The 21,999-nt window shown below is 33.1% G+C and overlaps 1 protein-coding gene across 1 annotated transcript; it reads right to left on the bottom strand.

Annotated features, from left to right (window-relative positions):
* Positions 1 to 15,610: 15,610 nt before the first annotated feature.
* On the bottom strand, positions 15,611 to 17,401 carry LOC147405042 (uncharacterized). Its single transcript, XM_086441161.1, has 2 exons — positions 17,243 to 17,401; positions 15,611 to 16,787 (listed from the first exon to the last, which is right to left on the bottom strand). Exon 2 carries the CDS (start codon positions 16,767 to 16,769, stop codon positions 15,828 to 15,830), a length of 942 nt encoding a protein of 313 aa, XP_086297287.1. The 5' UTR covers positions 16,770 to 16,787; positions 17,243 to 17,401; the 3' UTR covers positions 15,611 to 15,827.
* Positions 17,402 to 21,999: the final 4,598 nt, after the last annotated feature.

The raw sequence follows: 21,999 nt of genomic DNA, 5'->3' as shown, positions 1-21,999 counted from the left end.
TACAACAAAATGAAAATTTCTTTGATCATTAACTCTAATTAACCAATGAATATTACATGGGTTTTACAACAATAGAAGAAAAAAATATTGGAATTAGGGAGATTGGTTTGAAGGGTTGAATCCATCTTTTGTTTTTCTTTGGCTTAGAATGGTCATGTTTATACAATGAACATCCTAATGGAGTGCATTATTTGGAGACATTAGTGTTGGGTCAGTCGAGTGTTGACTGGCACACTTAATTTATTTGGAAAAATAAATGATTAGGAGAACCCTCAAACTATGGATTGACTGCCATCGAAGGTTTTAAACAGATTCTACATATTGTCTCTTCAGGGTTGGAACATGTTCATGGATTGTACCATGTGAACCAACCAAGTCACCCGTGTGTATCTTTGAAATTTTTATCCAAATAAGCTTCACTTTTTTTTTTTTATTTATTTATATCCATGCAATTTCTCAACTTGCAATACTTTATAATGAAATTTTACAGCATACGACCCATCAACAGCCATGTAAAGATGATTCAATACATGCAGACTACTTGCAACATACAAGTAGTAATTTTCCTCTACTTGTAAGAATATATTAGTAAAATAATTCCTACAAAGCTGAAGATGGAATCTACTCTAGATTAAGTAGAATAGTGATTCCCATACAATTTATCCTAACTCAAGGTTCTGTCTGATTCATAGTAGTATGTAGTTTTCTCAAAAATATTTTCATATAAAATGACAATATAAATTTTACTTTCAAATATTGATATTTGCATGCGCATTCAGGCCAAAGGACTAGTTGTAAACTCAAAATGAGCCAATATAACATTTGTTAACTATGAATGCCAACCCACATATTGAACCACGGTTCGATGCAGATTATAGATATAATAATGAACAAGTAAGACTTTGGTAAGCAAAAGTTGATCCACAGGGACAACAACTGATTCGATATTTCTTTCAGCTCGAAACCAATGCAGATTTTTAGTAATCAAATTAAAACAGTTTTAGGAGAGATTACAGTTAAGAAAGAATGAAATTAAAACAAGAAACAAAGTGCAGTGTAAAGATTAGAGGGGTCAAATCCACCCTTTCAAGTTATCTCAATATCTTGACGGTTCCATTTCTATCTCAATCCACACAACAAAGCTATTGCTTGTGGATCGAAATGTAAATCAATTAATTTTTTATGTGAACCAAATGTATGTGAATCTTTAAATAAGATGAGATTATCGGATTTTTAACACAATGTTCAGAAATAAGTAAGACTAAGTTTGATCTCATCTAAGCATGAATCATCAGATTTAGAACATTAAGTATATTGTCTGATAATCCCAATCTTAAAAGCATTCGCAAGAACACAATAAAGCAAGGGCAATAGAACTTATTAGACAAGATTAAGATAAACTCCAGCTTCATTAACCTCTCTATGAAAAGTCTAGCCAATCATCGCGAGAAACAAATTGCAATAAGATAAAATAGAGATGAGAGATGAGAAAGATGAAAGGTCTTCTTCATTGATCTTGAGCCTAAACATTAGCTGGATCATCCTTCATTACAAAGCTCCAAATTAAAAACTTAAACTATACTAAAACTAAAAGAACAAAGAAGAGAGGGGAGAAGGGAAAGAAATTGCCTCCTTCTCCAAGCCTTGGAGTTTCCCCCCACCTCCTAATCTCCCCAACAAACTAATAACACTTGTTATTTATAGAGTTTCTCTAGGGTTTTTGGATCATATCTGCTTCAGTTGTTGCGAGACTGCTCCATTAATGCTAAGACAAAACGACCAAAAAGTTTTAGCTTGAATCTCAAAGTTGTCCCCCCTGAAACCACTGTGGTGTACCAAGCCTTTACCGCAACGCGGTGACTATGTGGGATTTTGCTCCGAAATTTGGGTGACTAATCCGAATTGGCTAAAGTATTGTAGTGTTGGCTTTTGCCATTTCCATTTGTCTACAAATATTCGCCTTTTCACTTGCAACCAATATAAATTCTTTAGTTATCAATAATTTTGAAATTTTTAAGTGATTTATTTTTATTTTGGGAAAATAACAATCACATGTGAGTAATTTCTTTGTAATTATGATTTCAGAAATGACTTTCTGAAACTTTATCACTCCCCCAAACCTTGATTTTGCTAGTCTCTAGCAAAAATTAAAATTAAACAAAACCTCTTTCGTCAGTTTCATGACTGCATTTAGCACATGTAGTAAGCTCTTAAACCCCTAGGTTATCCCTAGTGGACGAGTTTGACTCGTGAGGGTTTGTAGTGAATATGCATACAAAATTTCACACTTTACATAAATATCAAAATCAAAATTAAAGTATCTAAGACGAATATAATGATATTTTACAAATTAGTCAAAGGTCATTTACGTTTGAACAAAGTTCTAAGTTTCCATTCCTCAATTTAGAAAATTCTAAAAATAACTTGAGTGCCTGTACAAATTTTTTGATATTCAAACATCCTTTTTAGGAACAAGATTTCACTTCCTAACTATTAAGAATGGTCAGTTCTACTTAAGTTCTAATTTGAAACTGAGCATCCTGTCTGGGATTGTGACATGTGTAGATGTTCACCTTAATACCTCTAAGGGACTTTCTCTGTGATATTCCAATTTATTCATGTTTTTACCATTGATGGCTTTCATCCTACTTAACTATTTAGTCTCATTGGACTCTTTTCATTTTTGTATTTTTTCAGTTCAAGCATCTTTGCTTTGATTTGGTCTTATTCACATTTTTTTAGTTTTTTATTTTTTAACTTTTTCACACATCATCATTTTCTAGTGTTTTTTATACAAAAAACAGGTAGCCTTTTTCAAGGTACCCAGTTTAATCATATAGTTGTTGTCCAAGTCATACTAAATCTAGTTCTATTTTTCTTCTAACCAGCCAACCAAAAGGTAAGGAAGTTATAGTTCACTAGACTAGGTTTCTCCTAACACTCTAAACAGAAAAAAGGGTTAACTCTTGTTCCATAAAATCTTTTTTTTTTCAAGTACTCAATCAGAAGTGAATTTTTCAAAGTAATCTTTTCATGATTTTCTTAATGAGGAATAACCAAAAAAAACTTATGATCAAAAGTTAGGACATGAGCCTAAGATTTGAAATTCATATGCAAACAGTACATAAAAAGAGTTTGAAGAAAATATTTTGCAAGTGTTAAATATTTTTGATTTTTTCAATATATTTCTAAAAACATGAATTAAACTAGAATGAAATGCAATGTAATTGTCAGCTAACCTAATACCCCAAACCTAAATAAAATATTGTACTCAATATGTAAGCAATAAGAAAAGAGGGAAAAGTATTAGATCACATCTCAAATGGATTAAGGTGCAAAATCTTATTACAACTGATATGAAACGATTGAAAGTTATAACAATTATAATTTTTTAAAACAATTTTGTATAAATGAAGTCCTACCTAAGATTTGAAAAACAACCTAAAAACACCATAATCTACGAATTAAACTCATCTTAATCTGAATCTGAACTTTCAATAGCTTGTGTACTCGCACGTGCTTTCCTTTTCTCAATATAGGCCAATATCTATCTCTATTACTCAATCAACAATTACTTACCAGTCTACAGTCCTAGTAGCACTGATTGATTTGTTTGGTTGAAAGTTGACTTGAAGAAGAAGATAATGAGAAAGGGATTAGGGTTAAAGGTTTTTTTTAGAGAAGATTTTATTTTCTAATTACACTACTCATTAAAACAAAAACACATGGATTGCCTCCCAAGCAGCACTAAGTTTATAACGTCTTCAACCAGACCTATCAAAAGGTCTGATTCCTAGGTATTTTCCTAGCATCTAATTTGATGGATATGAAGATCGACTGCCTACCCCATATGATAGACAAATAGATTTGGAGCATCGCTAGGACATGAAAATGAGCTTTTAAAATGATCAACATCCCTTGTTTGTCATCAGTTCTTAGTGTCATCACCTTTTTGAAATAGTTTTCAACTATTATATTCCCTAAGAAAATGAAAGTTGTAAGACAAGAAAGACCTTTATAATATTGTGAAAGGATAGGTCATGAGGTACAAAGTTGGATCAATAGTAGTTGAAATTGGTGTGACTAACAAATTAGAGTTGATCCATGATTCTTTTGGGACAACAGTCTCCTCTGATGGTGGATCAATTTTGTACAATTAGCTAGTTCATTGGGAATTTGAAATATTAGTTGGCTCTCAGGGGTTATCTTAGTTGAAAAATAGTCATTCTTCTTTTTTCTAAGGGCACGATTAGTTGACCCAGTTGTACTTCACTCGATAAGGTGTTATCAGTCATTGATAGACAATCATCGAATTCTTCAAAAGAATGAAATTGATCTCTAAGGTTATTTTAAAAAAATGGTAAATTTTCTTGGATTGAGATATCCTCAATTTCAAATTAATCAATTTTTCCCAAGCTGATTAAGGCTTGATCCATGTCTTGTTGTTGTTGATGGAGCTATTATTTTTTGATGAACTATTATTGTTGATTTAACAACTCAGTCATCAAAGGACTTTAATAACGAAGTTGGATGAGAAGACAAAAATGAGTAATTGAATGTTGACTCTAGCTCTACAACTCTATATTTGGAGAAATGTTGAGAATCATAGGATTATTGAGAATTATGGTTGAATTCATCTTCAAGGTGTGCATATAAAAATCCTTATAGTTACCAAAGTGACTATTCTGAGTGAACTCGTTCTAATACGGTATGGTATCCGAGGGAAACCAATTATCTACATGGTGAACTAAGTGTTGGCATCAAATAAGAATTTTAAGAATGACACATATTGGCTTGCATAGCACAAAGCATGGGCAAACTCGAACAACACTCAGGAGAATAACCGTAATTATCACATAAGATGTACGGGATCCAAGATTCTCTCCTAAACTTTATGATGATATAAATCTACTTTGGGTTATATATCTATTTTAACATACACTACGGACTCATACAAAAAATAAGGATAAATTCTTATAGTACTTTGTGGGTTTTATAGACTAGACAACCTCTAATTGTTTCAAAGGAATAATCAGAGCTTCCAACCCAAACTAGAATTAGCCAGTTTAATCCCCAGATAAGAGGCAGTGCACAATGCGGAGCGAGGGCACTCTTAAATTACATCTTCATTTAGAATAGGCGTAATCTATCCTCCTAATACAGCAGGGCATGATCTCGCTTAAGTACTGACTTGATTAAGAAGTGCAATTTGTGCAACTCAAAATAACTTTGCCTATTGAGCTCAAAGGGACCTAGGGTCAAATCTAACTAAATTTTAATTAATTTTGACTATATTATGAATTCAATTTCTTAATAGGGCAAGAATTCGATGATTAAATCAAATTCTTATCTTATAGTGTCATCTTCAGAAGGGTGCCCTCTTTAACTAAGTGTAATTCGACGTGTGCAAATAATTACCAAAAATCAGTAAAGAAATTCACTGACAAGAATTACGTGGGGAAGAGTGAGTTGAGTCAACTTGGACCACCGACACCAATTTTGGTGTACGAACCCGATGAGCCGAGACAATTACGTCCCAATGTCATCTGTCCCTAAAACTATTACAAGCCGAGCGTTCTTGGATCAAATTAAAATTTGTTTACAAGTTCACTAATTTCAAATTTGATCTAATAAAGAAAAAAAACAAATAAAAAAACAAAGAAAATGAAAAGTTGTTGTCTTTTTAGCAAGGAAACCAAGTCGGATGATTAAATAAAGCTTCAACTAAGTTGCTCCTTGTCAACTTCTCCACTTGAAAATAGCAAAAAAATCCAATCCAAGTTAAAAAATCGAAAAATAAAATATTCTATTACAATTCTCAAATCCATAGAAACTTGCCCCCAAAATATGAAATTTAGACAAAAATGGATAAAATTGTAAGGAATGGTTCCTGGTTGATATAGAAATCTAATTTAAAATTTAAAAAAATTAGTGTTCTTATGTGCATTTTTTGGCCAACAGAACTTGGATCTGTGTAACAAATCCTCGTCAGGTTTTTTATAAAAGAAATTGAATCGAAATCGTTGTCCTCGGCAGCGACGCCAATTTATTCGATGTAGATTACAGATATAATAATAAACAAGTAAGACTTTGATAAGCAAAGGTCAATCCACAGGGACAACAACTAATTCGATACTTCTTTCAACTCGAAACCAATGCAGATTTTTAGTAACCAAATTAAAATAGTTTTAGGAGAGATTATAACTAAGAAAGAATGAAATTAAAACAAGAAATGAAATGCAATGTAAATATTAGAGAGGTCAAATCCACCCTTCCAAGTTATCTCAATATATTGACGGTTCTATTTCTACCTCAATCCACACTACAAAGCTATTGCTCGTGGATTGGAATGTAAATCAATTAATTCCTTATGTGAACTAAATGTGTGTGAATCCTTAAATAAGATGAAATTATCAAATTTTTAACCCAATGTCCAGAAATAAGTATGACTAAGCTTGATCTCATCTAAGCATGAATCATCAGATTTAGAACATTAAGTATATTGTCTGATGATCTCAATCTTAAAAGCTTTCATAAGAGCACAATAAAGCAAGGGAAATAGAACTGATTAAACAAGATTAAGATAAACTTCGGCTTCATTGACCTCTCTATGGAGAGTCTAGCCGATCATCGCAAAGAACAAATTGCAATAAGATAAAATAGAGATGAGAGATGAGAAAGATGAAAGGTCTTAATTGATCTTGAATCTGAACATTAGCTGGATCATCCTTCATTACAAAGCTTCAAATTAAAAACTTAAACTAAACTAAAATTAAAAGAAGAACAAAGAAGAAAGGGGATAAGGGAGAGGAAAAGTCTCATTTTCCAAGCCTTGGAGTTTGCCCCCACCTCCTAGTCTCCCCAACAAACTAATAACACTTCTTATTTATAGAGTTTCTCTAGGATTTTTGGGCGCTCCAATTGCTACGAGACAGGTCCATTAATATGAAGGCAAAACGCCCGAAAAGTTCTAATGCGAAGTTCAAGGTTTTCCCCCTTGAGACCACCGTGGCGGGGTGACTATGTGGGATTTTGCTCCAAAATTTGGGTGGTTGATCCAAATTGGCTCAAGTATTGTAGTGTTGGCTTTTGCCATTTCCATTTGTCTCCAAATATTCGTCTTTTCACCTGCAACTAATAGAAATTCTTTAGTTATCAATAATTTTGGAATTTTTAGGTGATTTGTTTTTATTTTGGAAAAATAGCAATAACATGTGGGTAATCTCTCTGTAATTATGATCCTAGATCTCTAGGACCTGATCAACCACAAAGGGGAAAAAAAAGAACACACACATGTAAACACAAAAAGATTTAATGTGGTTTGGCAGTGCCTGCATCCACCAACAAGTTAAGAAAAATTCACTAACTCTGAGAAAGAAATTATAGCTTGGGATTCCTCTCCGCGCTTCTCTTATACCTTCCCCACAGTTTGGGTAAGTTTACAGTACTTTCTGGTGTACAATGCAAGACATCTATCAAACATTATTAAACAATATCACATGGACTAGTTATACTAGTCCTATTTGTTTTGATGTGCAATAGCTTCAAAGCTCTCATGTTACTCATGGTGGTATTTAATTAGGCAAAAATTTCAAACAAATCTGTGGTGTTGCTGCAACCTGGGCTGGTGAGGTGACAAGAGAAAATTTTCTTTAGACAATGACTTCAAAGGAACATGTGGTGAGCAGAGAAACATAGAGGGCATGAAAATAGACACCCTTTGTTGCTCAAGCCAAAACCAAATGAACCCACATGAAGGAACTACTACAATTACTAGACCTCGTCAAATTATTTCAGTGTACCATTGACATGATTTGCTTTCTACAAGTATCTATATAAATAAGCAATTACGCATAATAAAGAAACCGTTTCAAAGTGAAGTCCTCAACTCATTTGTTAAAGCTTTCCTTATTCTCTTGTACCTTTGAGATCCATTTCTTGAATTTGTTATTCTGAAAGATGGGTATCCATTTGCCGAAGATTGTTCACACAAAGCACATTTTAAGATTAGGCTCTCTTCTAGACAAAGATGATTTGGTTTTGGCTTCCTCAGGTGTCCCAAAAGGACACTTTGTTTTATAAGTTGAAAAGAAATCTAAGAAGAGGTACATTGTTCCGCCAATATCGTATTTGAACCATACATCATTCCAAGACTTGTTAAGTCAGGCTGAGGAAGAGTTTGGCCTAGAAGAATAAACTAAATATACTTTTTATAACCTCTAAACCATAATCCATCTTCCCCTTCAGAATGACGAAAAAGATACTTTTGGAACAATAATATACATTAAATGAAATAAAAAGGAACCAAGTACTACATCACTTTGATGCCAAATCGTAACAATGTGCAATGAATTTATTATATCATATTCATAGAGGAAAAACAAAATGAATAGAAAAACACCAAGATGGTGTTCAACTGCTCACAAATAGGTGAAGCAGTAATGGAACCAATGGGATATTGACTATGAGCCACAGCCAGATCACATAATTATAGGAAGCAAGGTTTCTTTGCGGCATTTCATTAAACACTTCGTTGTACAAAGAAAATGCCTAATTTACAAGTAACATTGGTGTTGAACATGCCAAGGATGATTCACCTTTTTTAACTATTTTTTTTTTTCATTACGCTCAAAAATCCCCAAAGTTTGGCTCTTATCTCTTTGGAATCCCCAAAGCTTTGCCACACGATTAGGTTTCAGGGGAGTTTGTTTCAAATTTTACAGTCTAACGCAGGGGTGGCCATGGGTCAAGTCATGTTCATGTCGTGTTGAGGGAAGGGTATTCTAAAAATTTTCCCAACCCAAACCCAATTCATTTAATAATTGTGTCAAAAACTTGAACTTGAACCCAACACATTTATTAAATGAGTCATGATTTTCTGACGCCCCCTCTGACATACGCTCCCATACTCACCCTGCATGACATGGGTTAGAACCATAGATTTTTTTTCTCAGGATACATAACTGTACATCTCCATAAATATATGCAATTGTGTATCTCGAGGAAAACCTATGGTTCTAGCACATGCTATGTCATGGGGCGTATGGGAGCGTATGTCAAAGGGGGCATCAGAAAATCATTATTCGTATTACATAAGTAACCTGACCCGACCCGTTTAATCCATTCAATAAAATTTTAATCTTAAGTGGAAAAATAAGTTTTATTTCCATCATCCAAACTAGTGCTTTACATGGATTTAAGTCCATACATATATATTTGCGGTAAAACTAAAATCAGCACAAGAAAGAGAAGGCGTGTATATCCCGAAAAGTGCCTGCCAAAGAAAAACTTGATGTGCATATACTTAATGTTATAGAATAATTCTACCAAGTAAGAAAATGACAACTTACAAGATCCAGCACTCCCCCCCTCCCAAAAAAAAAAACAAAACCTCAAAAGAACAACCAGGAGGAAGGACTCTTTAAATATGCAATAAAAAAAGTGGTATCATAGTGAAAGTCGTCGTAGTGTAAGTTCTCGTACGTTGTACATATTGGTGGGTTCAACGAGATTTGAACTTAGATAATACGATCAACACTCCACACACCTTTACCATCTTAGTCTAAATTTGAATTTATGCTTAACTATACATATCACTAACATGCATGTATAGGTGCTTTTGGCTGGTTTGTATCATGCATTTTGTTAACTCCAATATTTTAGATAAGAGTCGTGATGAATGCACACAATAAATCATACACAGTTGACATGGCTAGGGCACACAGAACTAAAGATCTTTTTTTTATTGGATACACAAGGAAAAGATATACGGTTATGTGCCCTTGCCACATCAACCGCGTACAGATCGTGTGCATTCATCATTATTCTTTAGATAAGACTTGAATGATGAATGTAAATCAAGTCAAAAACTCACAAGTCAATCTTGACAAGTCAAATAAAAATATATTAAACCTTAAAATATTTTAAAAATAACTTTTCATATTTTAAAATAAAAAATAAAAAATAAAAAAAAATTTCTCCAGAAAATGTATTATATATGACAAAATAACTCAGTCAAGTCCTTAACTCAACTCTGTGTATTTTTAAAATTGGCTCAATCGACCTAATCAAGCAGTCAGGTCCATGATGAGTGTCATGGTTACAAATCATTAAGACAGCTCATATTATATGACATCATGATTACAAGCTAAGGATCTGCCACTCAATATGCATAGATGGTGGGGCCCACATGTTTGATTGAACAATCCACTCAAAATGTTGTGGACCCTTGTTTCTCCTTTAAGGATTGACTGGTAGGTTACCTTGATTTGAAGGAAACATATATTTGCTATTTTAATGGAAAAACAATAGGGGTGAAAATGTAAAATTTGTCACTTTTTTCCATAGATTCCCTCCACTATATTTATTGTTAATAGTAGCTAAGAGTAGGAACATCTTTGGTATACTTTTTAGTGGTCCAAAATTTACACTTAGATCTCGAGGATACAACACATTCTTAAGATAAATCTCAGCCATTGAATTTTTATTTCAATGGTTGAGATTGTGTGTTTTTAAGAACACAAAATTTATATGATTAGGCAAGATTACCTACATCCGCGGGCAATGATGAGATATTTTCACTATTTCTAGGAAAAACAACGTTCCAATCTCTCAATCTCATCTCTCTTATTAAATTGAAAACAACCTTCATAGAAACCTAAAATGAGTTGATCATGAATTTACATCACCACCAACAATATACAAGTCACAAACATGCAATGGTATATATCAACTCTCTTGGACTACTGTCTAATTTGTTTATATAATATCACCAACAATATACAAGGCACAAACTTATAAAATGCAACTAACCTAAGGGTCATTTTGGTAAGTTAGGGCAGGAGTGTATCAAACTCAGCTTTCTTTCTAAATTAAAGGGTGGTTCATTAAAAACCTTGTTATTTACAACTATAAGATACTATATATCTTGATAAACATTTTCCTTATTAACTTACTAAGATTTTAACCCTTACTAAGGGTTGTTTTGCTCAAATGGATAATCACATTAGTAATCCAACATCACAATCCTCTAGATTTCATCAAAAACCTCAGATAAAAAAAAAAAAAAAATTCAATTTTTTACTTTTTTATTTTTGTGGGTTTGATCCAAGGTTTTGACATGGATAGCTACTGAACTTCCACAATACTCCAAAATTTAAAATTTAAAATAAACGGTGAAAAATATTTTCTTTTTCAAAGTTCATAAAATTTTATCCTCAACAACCCTGAATCATTGGATTCTGTTTTTGGATGTCACATGGTAATCCCAAGGACGCTTAGTAAGGGTGAAATTCTTACTAAGTAAGGTTAGTCGGACTCATATATCTTTTGGAAATAAGCAATTTTGGATTGGATATTGGATTTGCTCTGATCAATGGATCTCACCTTGAAAGTACATCTAACAACTTTAAGTTTCCCACTAATTGATTAATTACATTGTTTACTTATTAAGTTTCTAATTATTGTTAAAGGTTGTTAGCTAGCTATTTTTATATATAAGAAAGGGAAATCAGTTAAGACAGGCACACCCATGATGAATGTAATTTCTTGTAGCCATCCTCATCATGAAAACCTTATCCTAAGAATTAAATTGCTTACATGAAACTTGTTCCTCCATCTAATTCTATGCAAAACCACATCATCTATTAATTCAAGTTTGTTCATACCTATTCTCACATTTGAAAAAAAAAAAATTTGGTTCATAGAAAATCAATCCAAGATTTCACAGAATATCGGATTGACCAATCACATGAAGCCACGTGTATTGAGGGCATCCTCAATTTACAAAATTAGCCTCATAAGGTTTCGTGCAATTTGTCTTAGGCTTCATGCAATTGGTCATCTGGAATTCTGTGAAATCCTAGATTAACTTTTCTATAAATAAATATATCTCTCCTATCCACCTCAATCTATGTCGTTTTCAATCTCCCCAATCTTCCAATGTTTTAGAACTGTCAGACTTTCATATTTCTTCTAATTGGGGCTGTTAGTCTTTTGCCAAATGAACTCTTTATATCCATTCTTACTTTTAAATATATGGAAGCAATCTATGAGTTTGGAACCTGAGCTCTATGTAATCTAACTAATCCAGCTTCCCAGGCTATGCCACATGTTGTGATTGAATGAAAATTCAATCGAGATGTTAAACGTTCTCAATAGTCAAAGAAAAATAAGGGAGTGGGTCAGCCACCATTTGTGCCCATATGGCCAGTCTCCAAACCATCTCTCTAATTATTCTAGTAGAAGATTCCTCCTTTTTTAAAATGGATGAAAAAAATTAAAAATAAAATAGCAAATGGAGAGTTATAGAAAGAAAAACACATTAGAGAACATTCTCAATTTGATTTATTCAAAAAGAGAAAAGGAGAGAACATGTTTCTCATTTGTGTTTTAAATTGAGACAACTCACCAATTTCTCTTTCTCCACTTCTTCCTATATTATTCTTTGATTTGTCCTCCCATAATTTTTCAAAAACAACTCACCTTGTTCTTGGCTACTCAAGACTCCCAACTCAAAGGGAAAATCGATCGTTAAATCCAGGGATGAGACAAGCCAGAGCCTAACAACCCTACTCACGTAGCACTACGTGAAAACTGGAAAATTTGACATAAAAATTTGATGGGCCAAGGCCTTAAATTTTAGAAATTGAATTTTGACGATCTAAGACCATCGAAATTCTTGATGTTCCCAGATTTGATGGCTTAGAACTGTCAAATTTCTCTCATCCTTCATTAATTTGACTGCTTCGACTTGTCGAAAAAATAAATTTGACAATGAAAATTCGATGCCAATTCGACCTCTTAGTCTGTCAAATTTAATCTTTTTTCACATTGTGTAGAGATTGCTTAATTTTCATTAGAATTGTAAAACCCCGAGTTTTCGATTCATATCTCGAGAAAAAATAATATAATGGAATTTTAAGAAAATCTTGAAAGTGGGACTTAAGGGTAAAATTTTAGAATGTTTCTGATCATTTTGAATAGAATCTAATTTCACCACTAGATTCAAAATGATCGAAAAACATACTTTCTCCTGTATGCACGCACAAATGCCAACCCAAACAGAAAAGTTACAAAATCTTAGATTACCGAATCGGACGAGGTTAAAATAATGATTTTTTGTTAGTGTAAGAATTGTTTAGATTCAATCATACCATTGGGTTTGTAATAAAAAATTATTAAACATAGACTATTTACTTATCATTTTTGGAGCCTAAAAAGTCAAAATATCATCAAAAACAAAAACAACGTCAATTTTAAGGTCACATAGGGCTAGAAATGTAAATTTTTTTTAGAGATATAATTTGTAGAAATTGATCATATCATTAGATCCGAAATAAAAAATTAGACGAAATACAGTATTCATTCGTCACTTTTGGATTCTAGACGGTCAAATTATTGTCGAACGAAACAATAGTCAAAATACCTAAATTATCCCAAAATTTTATATAAATAAATTTTAAATTTTTTTTTTTACTATTCATCTTCCAAAGTCGTCCAAAAATTAGCTATGAATTTAAAAAGAAAAAATTAATTTTTCTCCCGAAGTTCAACCTCAGATTTGCCGCAAACGATCTATCGTTGACCTTCGACGCAGAAGGAAAAATCGTCCACAGTCTCGACATCTATAAAACCCACCCAACTTCTTCTCGTTTCCTCTTCTCTTTCGTCTCGTATCATCAAAAAATAGTTGTATATATATATATATACGGGGGTTTCGCAACTTCGACCTCGGATTTCATTTGTTTTGGGATCAAACTATCTTCCGTCATAGAAGGGAGAAAGAACGATGACATCGAGATCTTCGAAATCACAAGGTTAGATTCGAAAATCTACCATCTCAAAGTTTGAACCACCTCGATTTCTGTGCTGGGCTATACCAAGCAGTATCAGGTTGTCCAGGTAGTAATATAGATTTTGGTTTTGAGAATTAGAAATTTTGTTAGAGTGAGGAATTTCTATATAATCCTATATATAAACTTCTTCTTCCACACTTTTATTTTCATACGCTATGAGATATATATATATATAGGCTTCCGCTGTTATTATATTTTGTATATATATGCAGGATAATGTATGTCGTTTATCAGGTGCAAGTTGAATGCCTTGGACTGCTAACATAAATAGAGATGACCATACCGAAATTTCGAGGTACCACCTAGTGCCTCGAGATCTGACATGGGGTTTTGTGTTAGCGGTTGACGGGGCGCCACAAGAACATTGTGTTCAGCATGTGCTTTAATTAAAATCAATAAATATTATTTTTTAGATCAAATTTTGCTTAATATTTTTTTAGTTGGAAATCTTGTCTAATTATTGGTTTAATTCCAAGTGGATTATGTGTTCTTGCTTTGTGAGAATTTCTCTCGACAAATCTGTTTGCCCTTACTTCAATTTCGAAATATTCATCATCAATTGGAATGCCTTTTTTATTGTTTACTAGTGGATCACTCAACTGTTGTGTAAATGTCTTGTATTATGTAGGGGGTTCGCTAAGCCGCAAGGGGTGCAAAGGGCATGGAAAGAGAAATTATATAATATTTTTTAAGGGTTTCCTATTTTGGGGAGAAAGACAAATTTTCTCTACTACCTCAAAGAAAATAGTGATTGCTCTTGATCTGATCATGGATGTAGGCACATTGTCGAACCATGTAAATACTTGTATTTTGTGTGTGATTTTTGTTCTCTTTATTGTTTCATTTTAATTTTTACATCAACTGGGTAGTTAGATTAATTACTCAAAAGAAAATAGTGATTGTTCTTGATCTGATCCATTAATGTAAGCAAATTTTCAAATCACATAAATCCTTGTGTTTTGTGTGATATTTTTGTTCTCATTGTTGTTTCGGTTTTTCACATCAACTTCATCAACTGAGTAGTTAGATTGATTTCAATCAATCCATATTTTGCGTTAACCTTGCAAAACTCTATATTCATCAAAATTCAATTATTTACCAGCATAGAGTATAAACTCTGACCTCCATAACTTTCTTTAGTTACTAGCTTATTAAGAATCTAAGAAATATAAAGAAAGAGAGAGGGATGAAGATGGATTAACAGATAGAAAGAACAAAGCACCATATTTGAGATCTTTTCATTGGTATCTGAGCAAACGACAAGCATATTTCTTGAAATTAGTAAACCCAAAACATATAAATTTACGTTTTTCAGTACTGAAAAAGAATAAATCTGCAAGCTTCAAAGGGACAGACAAAAGCAGACACAAACAACTCTATGTAGATAAGGCTGCAGTAGAACCCTTCAAACTGCAGGAATCAAATCAAATTGCTGTTTCTGGTAACCCCTTTTCAAAGGATACTTCAACACTTCATTCAACACTTTTGTCATAAAATAGCAGAAGGAATCTCCTTGTACCTTACTCATGACCACTTCATCGTAGCTTGGAAGCTTTAAATTAAAAAAGACAAAGAAATAGAAGAATACTAGCTAGTACTTAGATCTTAAATTCCTTAATATAAGATTAAGATGGTGTAATTGTTTCTATCAGTAAATTTAAGAGAAATTAATGATATTTCATGTGACATAATTCAATATGCAAAATGGGTTCTTCTCATATTAAATGAAAAACACTATTAAAAAAACACCTATAAATTTTCCAACTTTACCAATGTTTTCTTCTTAGTCCTTGATTGGTACACTTTCACAAGCTTAAAACACCACAGAATGAAAAAGAGAACAAGATTGACACTACAACCATATTCATATACCAAACCCAAACAATTACAACATTAACTTGATGGAAGAAAAAAAAAAAAAAAAGTTTCCTAATTAAATGCAAAAAAAAAAAAAAAAAAAAAAAAAGGTTCCTAAGGAAATGCACCATAACTTGTTGGTTGATTAGACCACAAAAATGTTGGATTCCAGTAACCCAATTCCTCTCCAGCAATAGGCGATGGTTCCAAGGTAGGCGAAGATGTCGAACTGACGAAACTGCCCAATACAGTCGACGAGTGATCGGTGTTGTAATTCGTTGATGATCTGAGCCTTTGATAAAGTTCTTGAATACCTGTATTTTGAGTTTCACCCATTAACAAGCCTTGTTGTAGCTTTTGTTGGTGGTAATGATGATAGTGGTGATGGGGCTGTTGAGTCTGATGTTGATTGTTTCTCCACAAAGGGACCTGATTTAGAGAATCCAAGGTTAAGGGTCTTGCATTAATTACTCCTGTGGATAGTGCTGAGTTTGAAGTCATCATATGGGATCCAATCATATTTCTTTCTTCCTTAATAGTACTAAAAGAATTAGGGTTAGGACTTTGGGTGGCTCCTAGTAAGGCCAAGAGTTGAGAATTCTGTGGTGAACCCCATAGAATTGGGTTGAATTCTGAATTAAGGTTAGGGTTAGGGTTTGTGATTGATTTAATGACTTTTCCAGCACTAGATTTCCCAACAGTGGTTGATGCACTACTAGTGCTCTTGTTTTTACGGCAACCGCCTCCGATAGGAACGTTGCGAAGCGTACCGCCTTTGGTCCAGTATCGTCGGCAAGTCTTACAGAAGTGACGAGGTTGAGTGAGATTGTAGTTGTTGTAGTAACAGAATTTAGTGTTGGATGAATCACATCTTGGGCACCTTAGATTTTGTTGATCAAAAGATGGAGGATTAGTAGTAGTTGTTGTTGTTGTTGATGAAGAAGGAGATGGTGATGGTGATGGTGAAGGTGAAGTATCTAGAAGTGCACCAGTGATGGAGATTTTCCTCTCTTCTCCTAGTAGACCAGCTCCTTCTCCAAACAGCTCTTGAATCATGTTGTCTTCTTTCTAAATCTATAACAAACCAAATAAGAAAAAAAGCAAAGATGGGTTAAGTCTTTTGAGTGGTGAGAAAAGATAAAGTAGGTTTGTTGTTGTGGGGTTGTATGAGAGAGAGAAAGAGTTGAAAACCAAGGGCTTGCTTTTGTGAGTTCAGTTCAATGGTTTTATGGGTGTAAAAGAATAGAGGGTTTTGTGTGTGTGTGTGTGTGTGTGTGTGTGTTAGAGAGAGAGAGAGAGAGATGAAAAACAAGGTCTTGCTTAATTTTGTGTGTTCAGCTGGATGGGTGTGTTTTGATAGTTCTGTGGGTGTAAAAGAATAGAGGGTTGTGTTGTGTGTATTAGAGAAAGAGAGAGAGGTTTGTTGGGTGTAAAAGATAGAGGCTTGAAGAGGTTGTGTGTGTGTGTGTGTGTGTGTGTGTGTGTGTGAGAGAGAGAGAGAGAGAGAGAGAGAGAGAGAGAGGACTTGCCTTGGTGAGTTCAGGTGATGATTTTGTTGGGTAGTTTGGTGGGTGTAAAAGAATAGAGGATTGAAGGTGGTGGGGGAGGATTAATATAGATGACCTCTAATGGTTTTGGAATAAAGTGCTGAAATAATAGAGAATACAATTTTGATTTTCAAATTTACCCTTTTGCCCACAATTGTTTCTTTCTGTGACAAATCAAACATGGTAACTCCTCATTATTATCTTCATGATTTCAAACTGCAAATTTTAACGTGCTCATGATTAAAGCAAAACGTAAGTCACATATTTATGGAACTTTTTTACTTCAAGGGACACAAAAACATACACAGAAATTATAGATTTTCCTTTGAATCTCATAACATCCCCTCCACGCACAACTTTAGCAATATCTTCAAATTTTACGACTCTACAATTAAAAAGCTATCATGTCCTTTGAAGATAAATATATTTGTTGGGCCTGTTAACATAGACTATGTTAAGCAAGTCATTGGATTCAAGATAGTTGATTTAAGCCCGATAAGCGAATAGAGTTGTTCTACATGTAGCCTACCTTTCCAGGACCAAGTTAACATTCAACCAAGTCTAGGGGCGAATTTATAGTGAGGGCTGTGGGGGTACTTAACCCCCACAAGATTTTTCAATGTCTACAGATTGGTGAGCTACTGTGACAGATTTTAGCGATCGATAAAAAATTTGTCACTGTTACTCGGGAAAAAAAAAAAAAAAAATCCATTCTTAACTTTCCCCATAACTATTTTTTTTTCACTCTTAATTGTTCCCATAAAAAATTTTCTACTCTTGATTGCCCCCACATGAGCAAAATTCTTTCTTCAACCTTACTAAGCATGGTCTTTCTGATAGCCTTAAATGCAATTATAGATTTTAAACTTGAATCATCTTGTCTACGTGATTCAAACCTGTTTAATGAATTTGTTTTAAACAATACTTTTTAAAATTATTATCTTCATCAATTTGTTCATTTATAATTTAATACAAGCTTATTTCCATCATTTTGTACTAGTCTATCAATGAAGACCATAGTCAAGGTGTATGTGAAACTTTTGAAAAGCAGGGTCAATTTGTAATTTCATTTTTTTTATTATTCCATTCATGACTTATCCGTATCTGACCTGACCTCGCGTGCCGTCCGGACCGCGAGACTGTGGTCAGACATGACCGACTTTATTGAATAATTGCCGGGCAGCGGAAAATGACGGAAGAGCGAACAATTTCTGCGAAACTGACCGCCAAAGCCGCCGGGCAGTCGGGCAGAGTGGGCAGATAAGCGTGTCGCACGGTGGAGGACGTCCTTCATGCCCCTCTGGTCAGTCGTTGTCAACTGCTTTCCCTTTCAGTTCTTTTTACACTCTTCAAATATTCGTTTCCATCGGAGTTTGCAATATAATAATAAAAAAATCAAATCAAATCAAATAAATAATTATATGATCAGGTCTTTTTTTGATATGGTCAGGTATATTAAGAAACAGAATTTCTATTGGCACCCCAACTTTTACTTTTTACTTTTCAATCCTTCTTGTTTGGCTTTATCACTTGTAAAATATAAGGTAAATTACACTTTAACCCCTTATAATTTAGCTTAATTTCATTTTAACTTTCTAATATTTTAATAATTGTAATTACCTCTCTTTTCATTGACAATATTAAGATTCAAATATTAGTTTACTACTGTATTATCTTATTTTAAATTATTTTGTTTTATTAAAAATAGATTTTATAATAATTATTAGAATGCACTAGAAACCCATTTTTTCACAAACATAATTTTATTAATAAAATTAAATTAAATTAAATTTAAAAAAAAAAAAAGAAAGATAAAATAGTCTTTATAAAAAGGATTTAATGGTTAAATTGACAGCAATTGGACTGAAAAGAGGCAAGTGAACCCATTAAATAACTGTAAGGGAGGTAAGTGAAATTATCAAAATGTTAGAGGTCCAGATAGACTTATGATAAATTATAAAGGGTGAAAGTGTAATTTATCCTAAAATATAACTAATAGAATTGACATCACGTACAATGTGGTCCATAGGCATGGATGTATGTGATGCTCCCATATTCTCCATGAACCCCACTTAATGTCTCCCTTTATGAGGCAGCACAACTTTTCTAGGGTTTCACACTATCAAAATCTTAAAAAATTATACGTTTTATAATCAACAATAACAGTTATTAATATAATATAAAAAAAAAGACAACCAAACATCAATAATTTGTCTACAATTGGGCTCACCATCTTGGACTATGAACACCAATCATCCATCATAGATAATGGATGATTATTACGGAGAATTGATGTTTATTGTACCATTATAATTTTATAATAGACAACTAAACAAAATATATTGAAGTGGTTATGATGGAAATATTTATTTATTTATTTCATAATCGGACACTCTTATCTCCATTTTCTTCAAAATATTGTTTGATATTTTATCATGATTCAAGCTAGGGAGAAGTGAATTTTTATTAATTTAACTTGATTTTAAACTTGCAATCTACACAAATTCAAGCTAAAGTAATTGAGCGATGCACAAAGTTGAGCGTCATAATCATCAAATCCTTATCCCAACTTAGGCTCAGGGAAACAAATTATGTTCTCATCACTTTTTCTAGTCATGTATTTTATTATTGGAAGTGCACCCATATCAGCTTTTAATATTTTCTAAAATCCTTTGTGTCCATTGCCAACAACTTGTCAGAAACCCAATCTTGTCCTTGTTAAGAAAACATGTACAATCGAAACAAGAAAACGAATTGAAAAAATCAAACACAAGATGCAATTATACAAAGATTTTACGTGAATCCCTCTAGATTAAGGTACGTCCACAGATCACACCGATTCTACTATGAAGGAAAATCTCGTAGTTACAGATTATAACATTTCACCAAAAAAACGAGATATATAAATACCTTATGAAACCTAATTAGGGTTTTACATAATATTAGTGAAATTACGACTAGTTTACTGTACCTCCTTGTTGACCAATACTATCAGGCTTCACAAACCACAACAATTCTTAGGCTTGAAGGTTTAAGAAAATATAATCTTTAGATTGAAGAGAGAGTAAATATTAATTACCATAGCGGCTTCAAATGATAGAAAAACCAATGATTATAGCGATATATTGAAAACAAGTGCATTTTCATTATTTCTATTAATATCTCAAAGAAGACCAAGGTCAAGGGACGGATGTCATTAGTTAGAATACACAGGGACGGAAGGAAGACTATCTCCAATATTAACCGAAGAGAAAGTGATAGAGTTTCAAAAGCATAATTAAATAATAATTGTGACCACCCCTCACCAAGAAATTTAGATCTTAGATCACAAACAAAACAAAAAAATGCATTTGTCGTTTGATTTTCTTCTCGAAAAACATGTCTCATTTACCACCAAAATTGTGTAAAAATCAATCATCACATCCGAGAAGGCTCAAGTAGAAATTTCATGAATTTGAATAACTCTGAAATTTGGACTTATCATTTGTTGAATAATCAACAATAAAAATTTAGCATTTAAAGATTTTATATATCTATATATATATATATATATATATATATATATATATATATATATATATATAGGGAAATGTTCAGCAACAAACATTTTGGCAAAACATTTTTCAAAATATGGGTTAGAGGTTTTGGAATGAGCTGATTTTTGGTGAGGATGATCTCTACGGTGAGGAGATCATCATCACCAAAAATCAGCCCATTCCAAAACTTCTAACCCATCAAAAATGATTTACAAAAAATGGACGGTCCACGATTTTTCAACTTGTAAACATGGGGCTAGAAGTTTTGGAATGGGCTGATTTTTAGTGAGGATGATCTCCTCACCGTAGAGATCATCCTCACCAAAAATCAGCCCATTCCAAAATCTCTAACCCATGTTTTGAAAAATGTTTTGCCAAAATGTTTGTTGCTGAAAAGGACCCATATATATATATATATATATATATATATTTCTTGGGATAAAATGATCTTGTATGCTAAAAGAGCCCAACAACTTGCATGAGTTTTTATGTTTGTTTTTTTGTACCTACATAGAAGCTCCGTGAAAGGAGGCAGATGCAATGGTCCCACCTTGAACAATAGCCAAATAGATTATCCATGATGGGGAACTTCAATGCTAGTTCACCTGGCAAAGGTTAGGGTAGACCCTTAACAATAGTGCCATAGATTATTGTCTCTCACCACAGTGCCCATGTGGGAAATGATGAGCTTTGCAGAGAGAATTTTATCACTCACATTCTATGGACCCCATACCCCCAAAGTATCTTGAACTAGTTGGTTCCCATAACCATAACCAAGATTGCTTGCATTAGCAATTAAATAATCTTTTTTTTTTTGTCTGTGTCTTTGTGTGTTTTCTTTAAGATATGGGCTCAGTTTCCACATGAAGATCCAATTTTATGGATACAGTAAAGGATCCCAAATCAGATTTCATGGAAGGAAAAAAAATATATGAATTTTAGTCTCATTAAGCAATGATATTATGCTTCACAAAATAATCAATCATTGAAATAAAATATACATATTATATATTTACATATAGTGATTAGGGTGAATCACTATTTCGTGAGCTGAAATTTATGACTCTGGCTCACTGTTCATTTTAATTACCAAAACGTGAACAATCACATTTTCGTTACAAAAAAATTCAGTTCAAAATAGTCACTTTAAAAATCTCAGAATTCGTTATTGTTCAGGTTTTGATAATTAAAATGAACAGTGAG

The sequence above is a fragment of the Akebia trifoliata genome, chromosome 4, assembly GCF_017979445.1.
Source record: "Akebia trifoliata isolate Shusen 1 chromosome 4, ASM1797944v1, whole genome shotgun sequence".
NCBI classification, from domain to species: Eukaryota; Viridiplantae; Streptophyta; class Magnoliopsida; order Ranunculales; family Lardizabalaceae; genus Akebia; species Akebia trifoliata.
This window is presented reverse-complemented; position numbering and strand designations above follow the sequence as displayed.

Bases quoted from the DNA above. Each gene is read 5' to 3' on its own strand.
- LOC147405042 (XM_086441161.1), bottom strand. From the start codon at position 16,769: ATGATTCAAGAGCTGTTTGGAGAAGGAGCTGGTCTACTAGGAGAAGAG.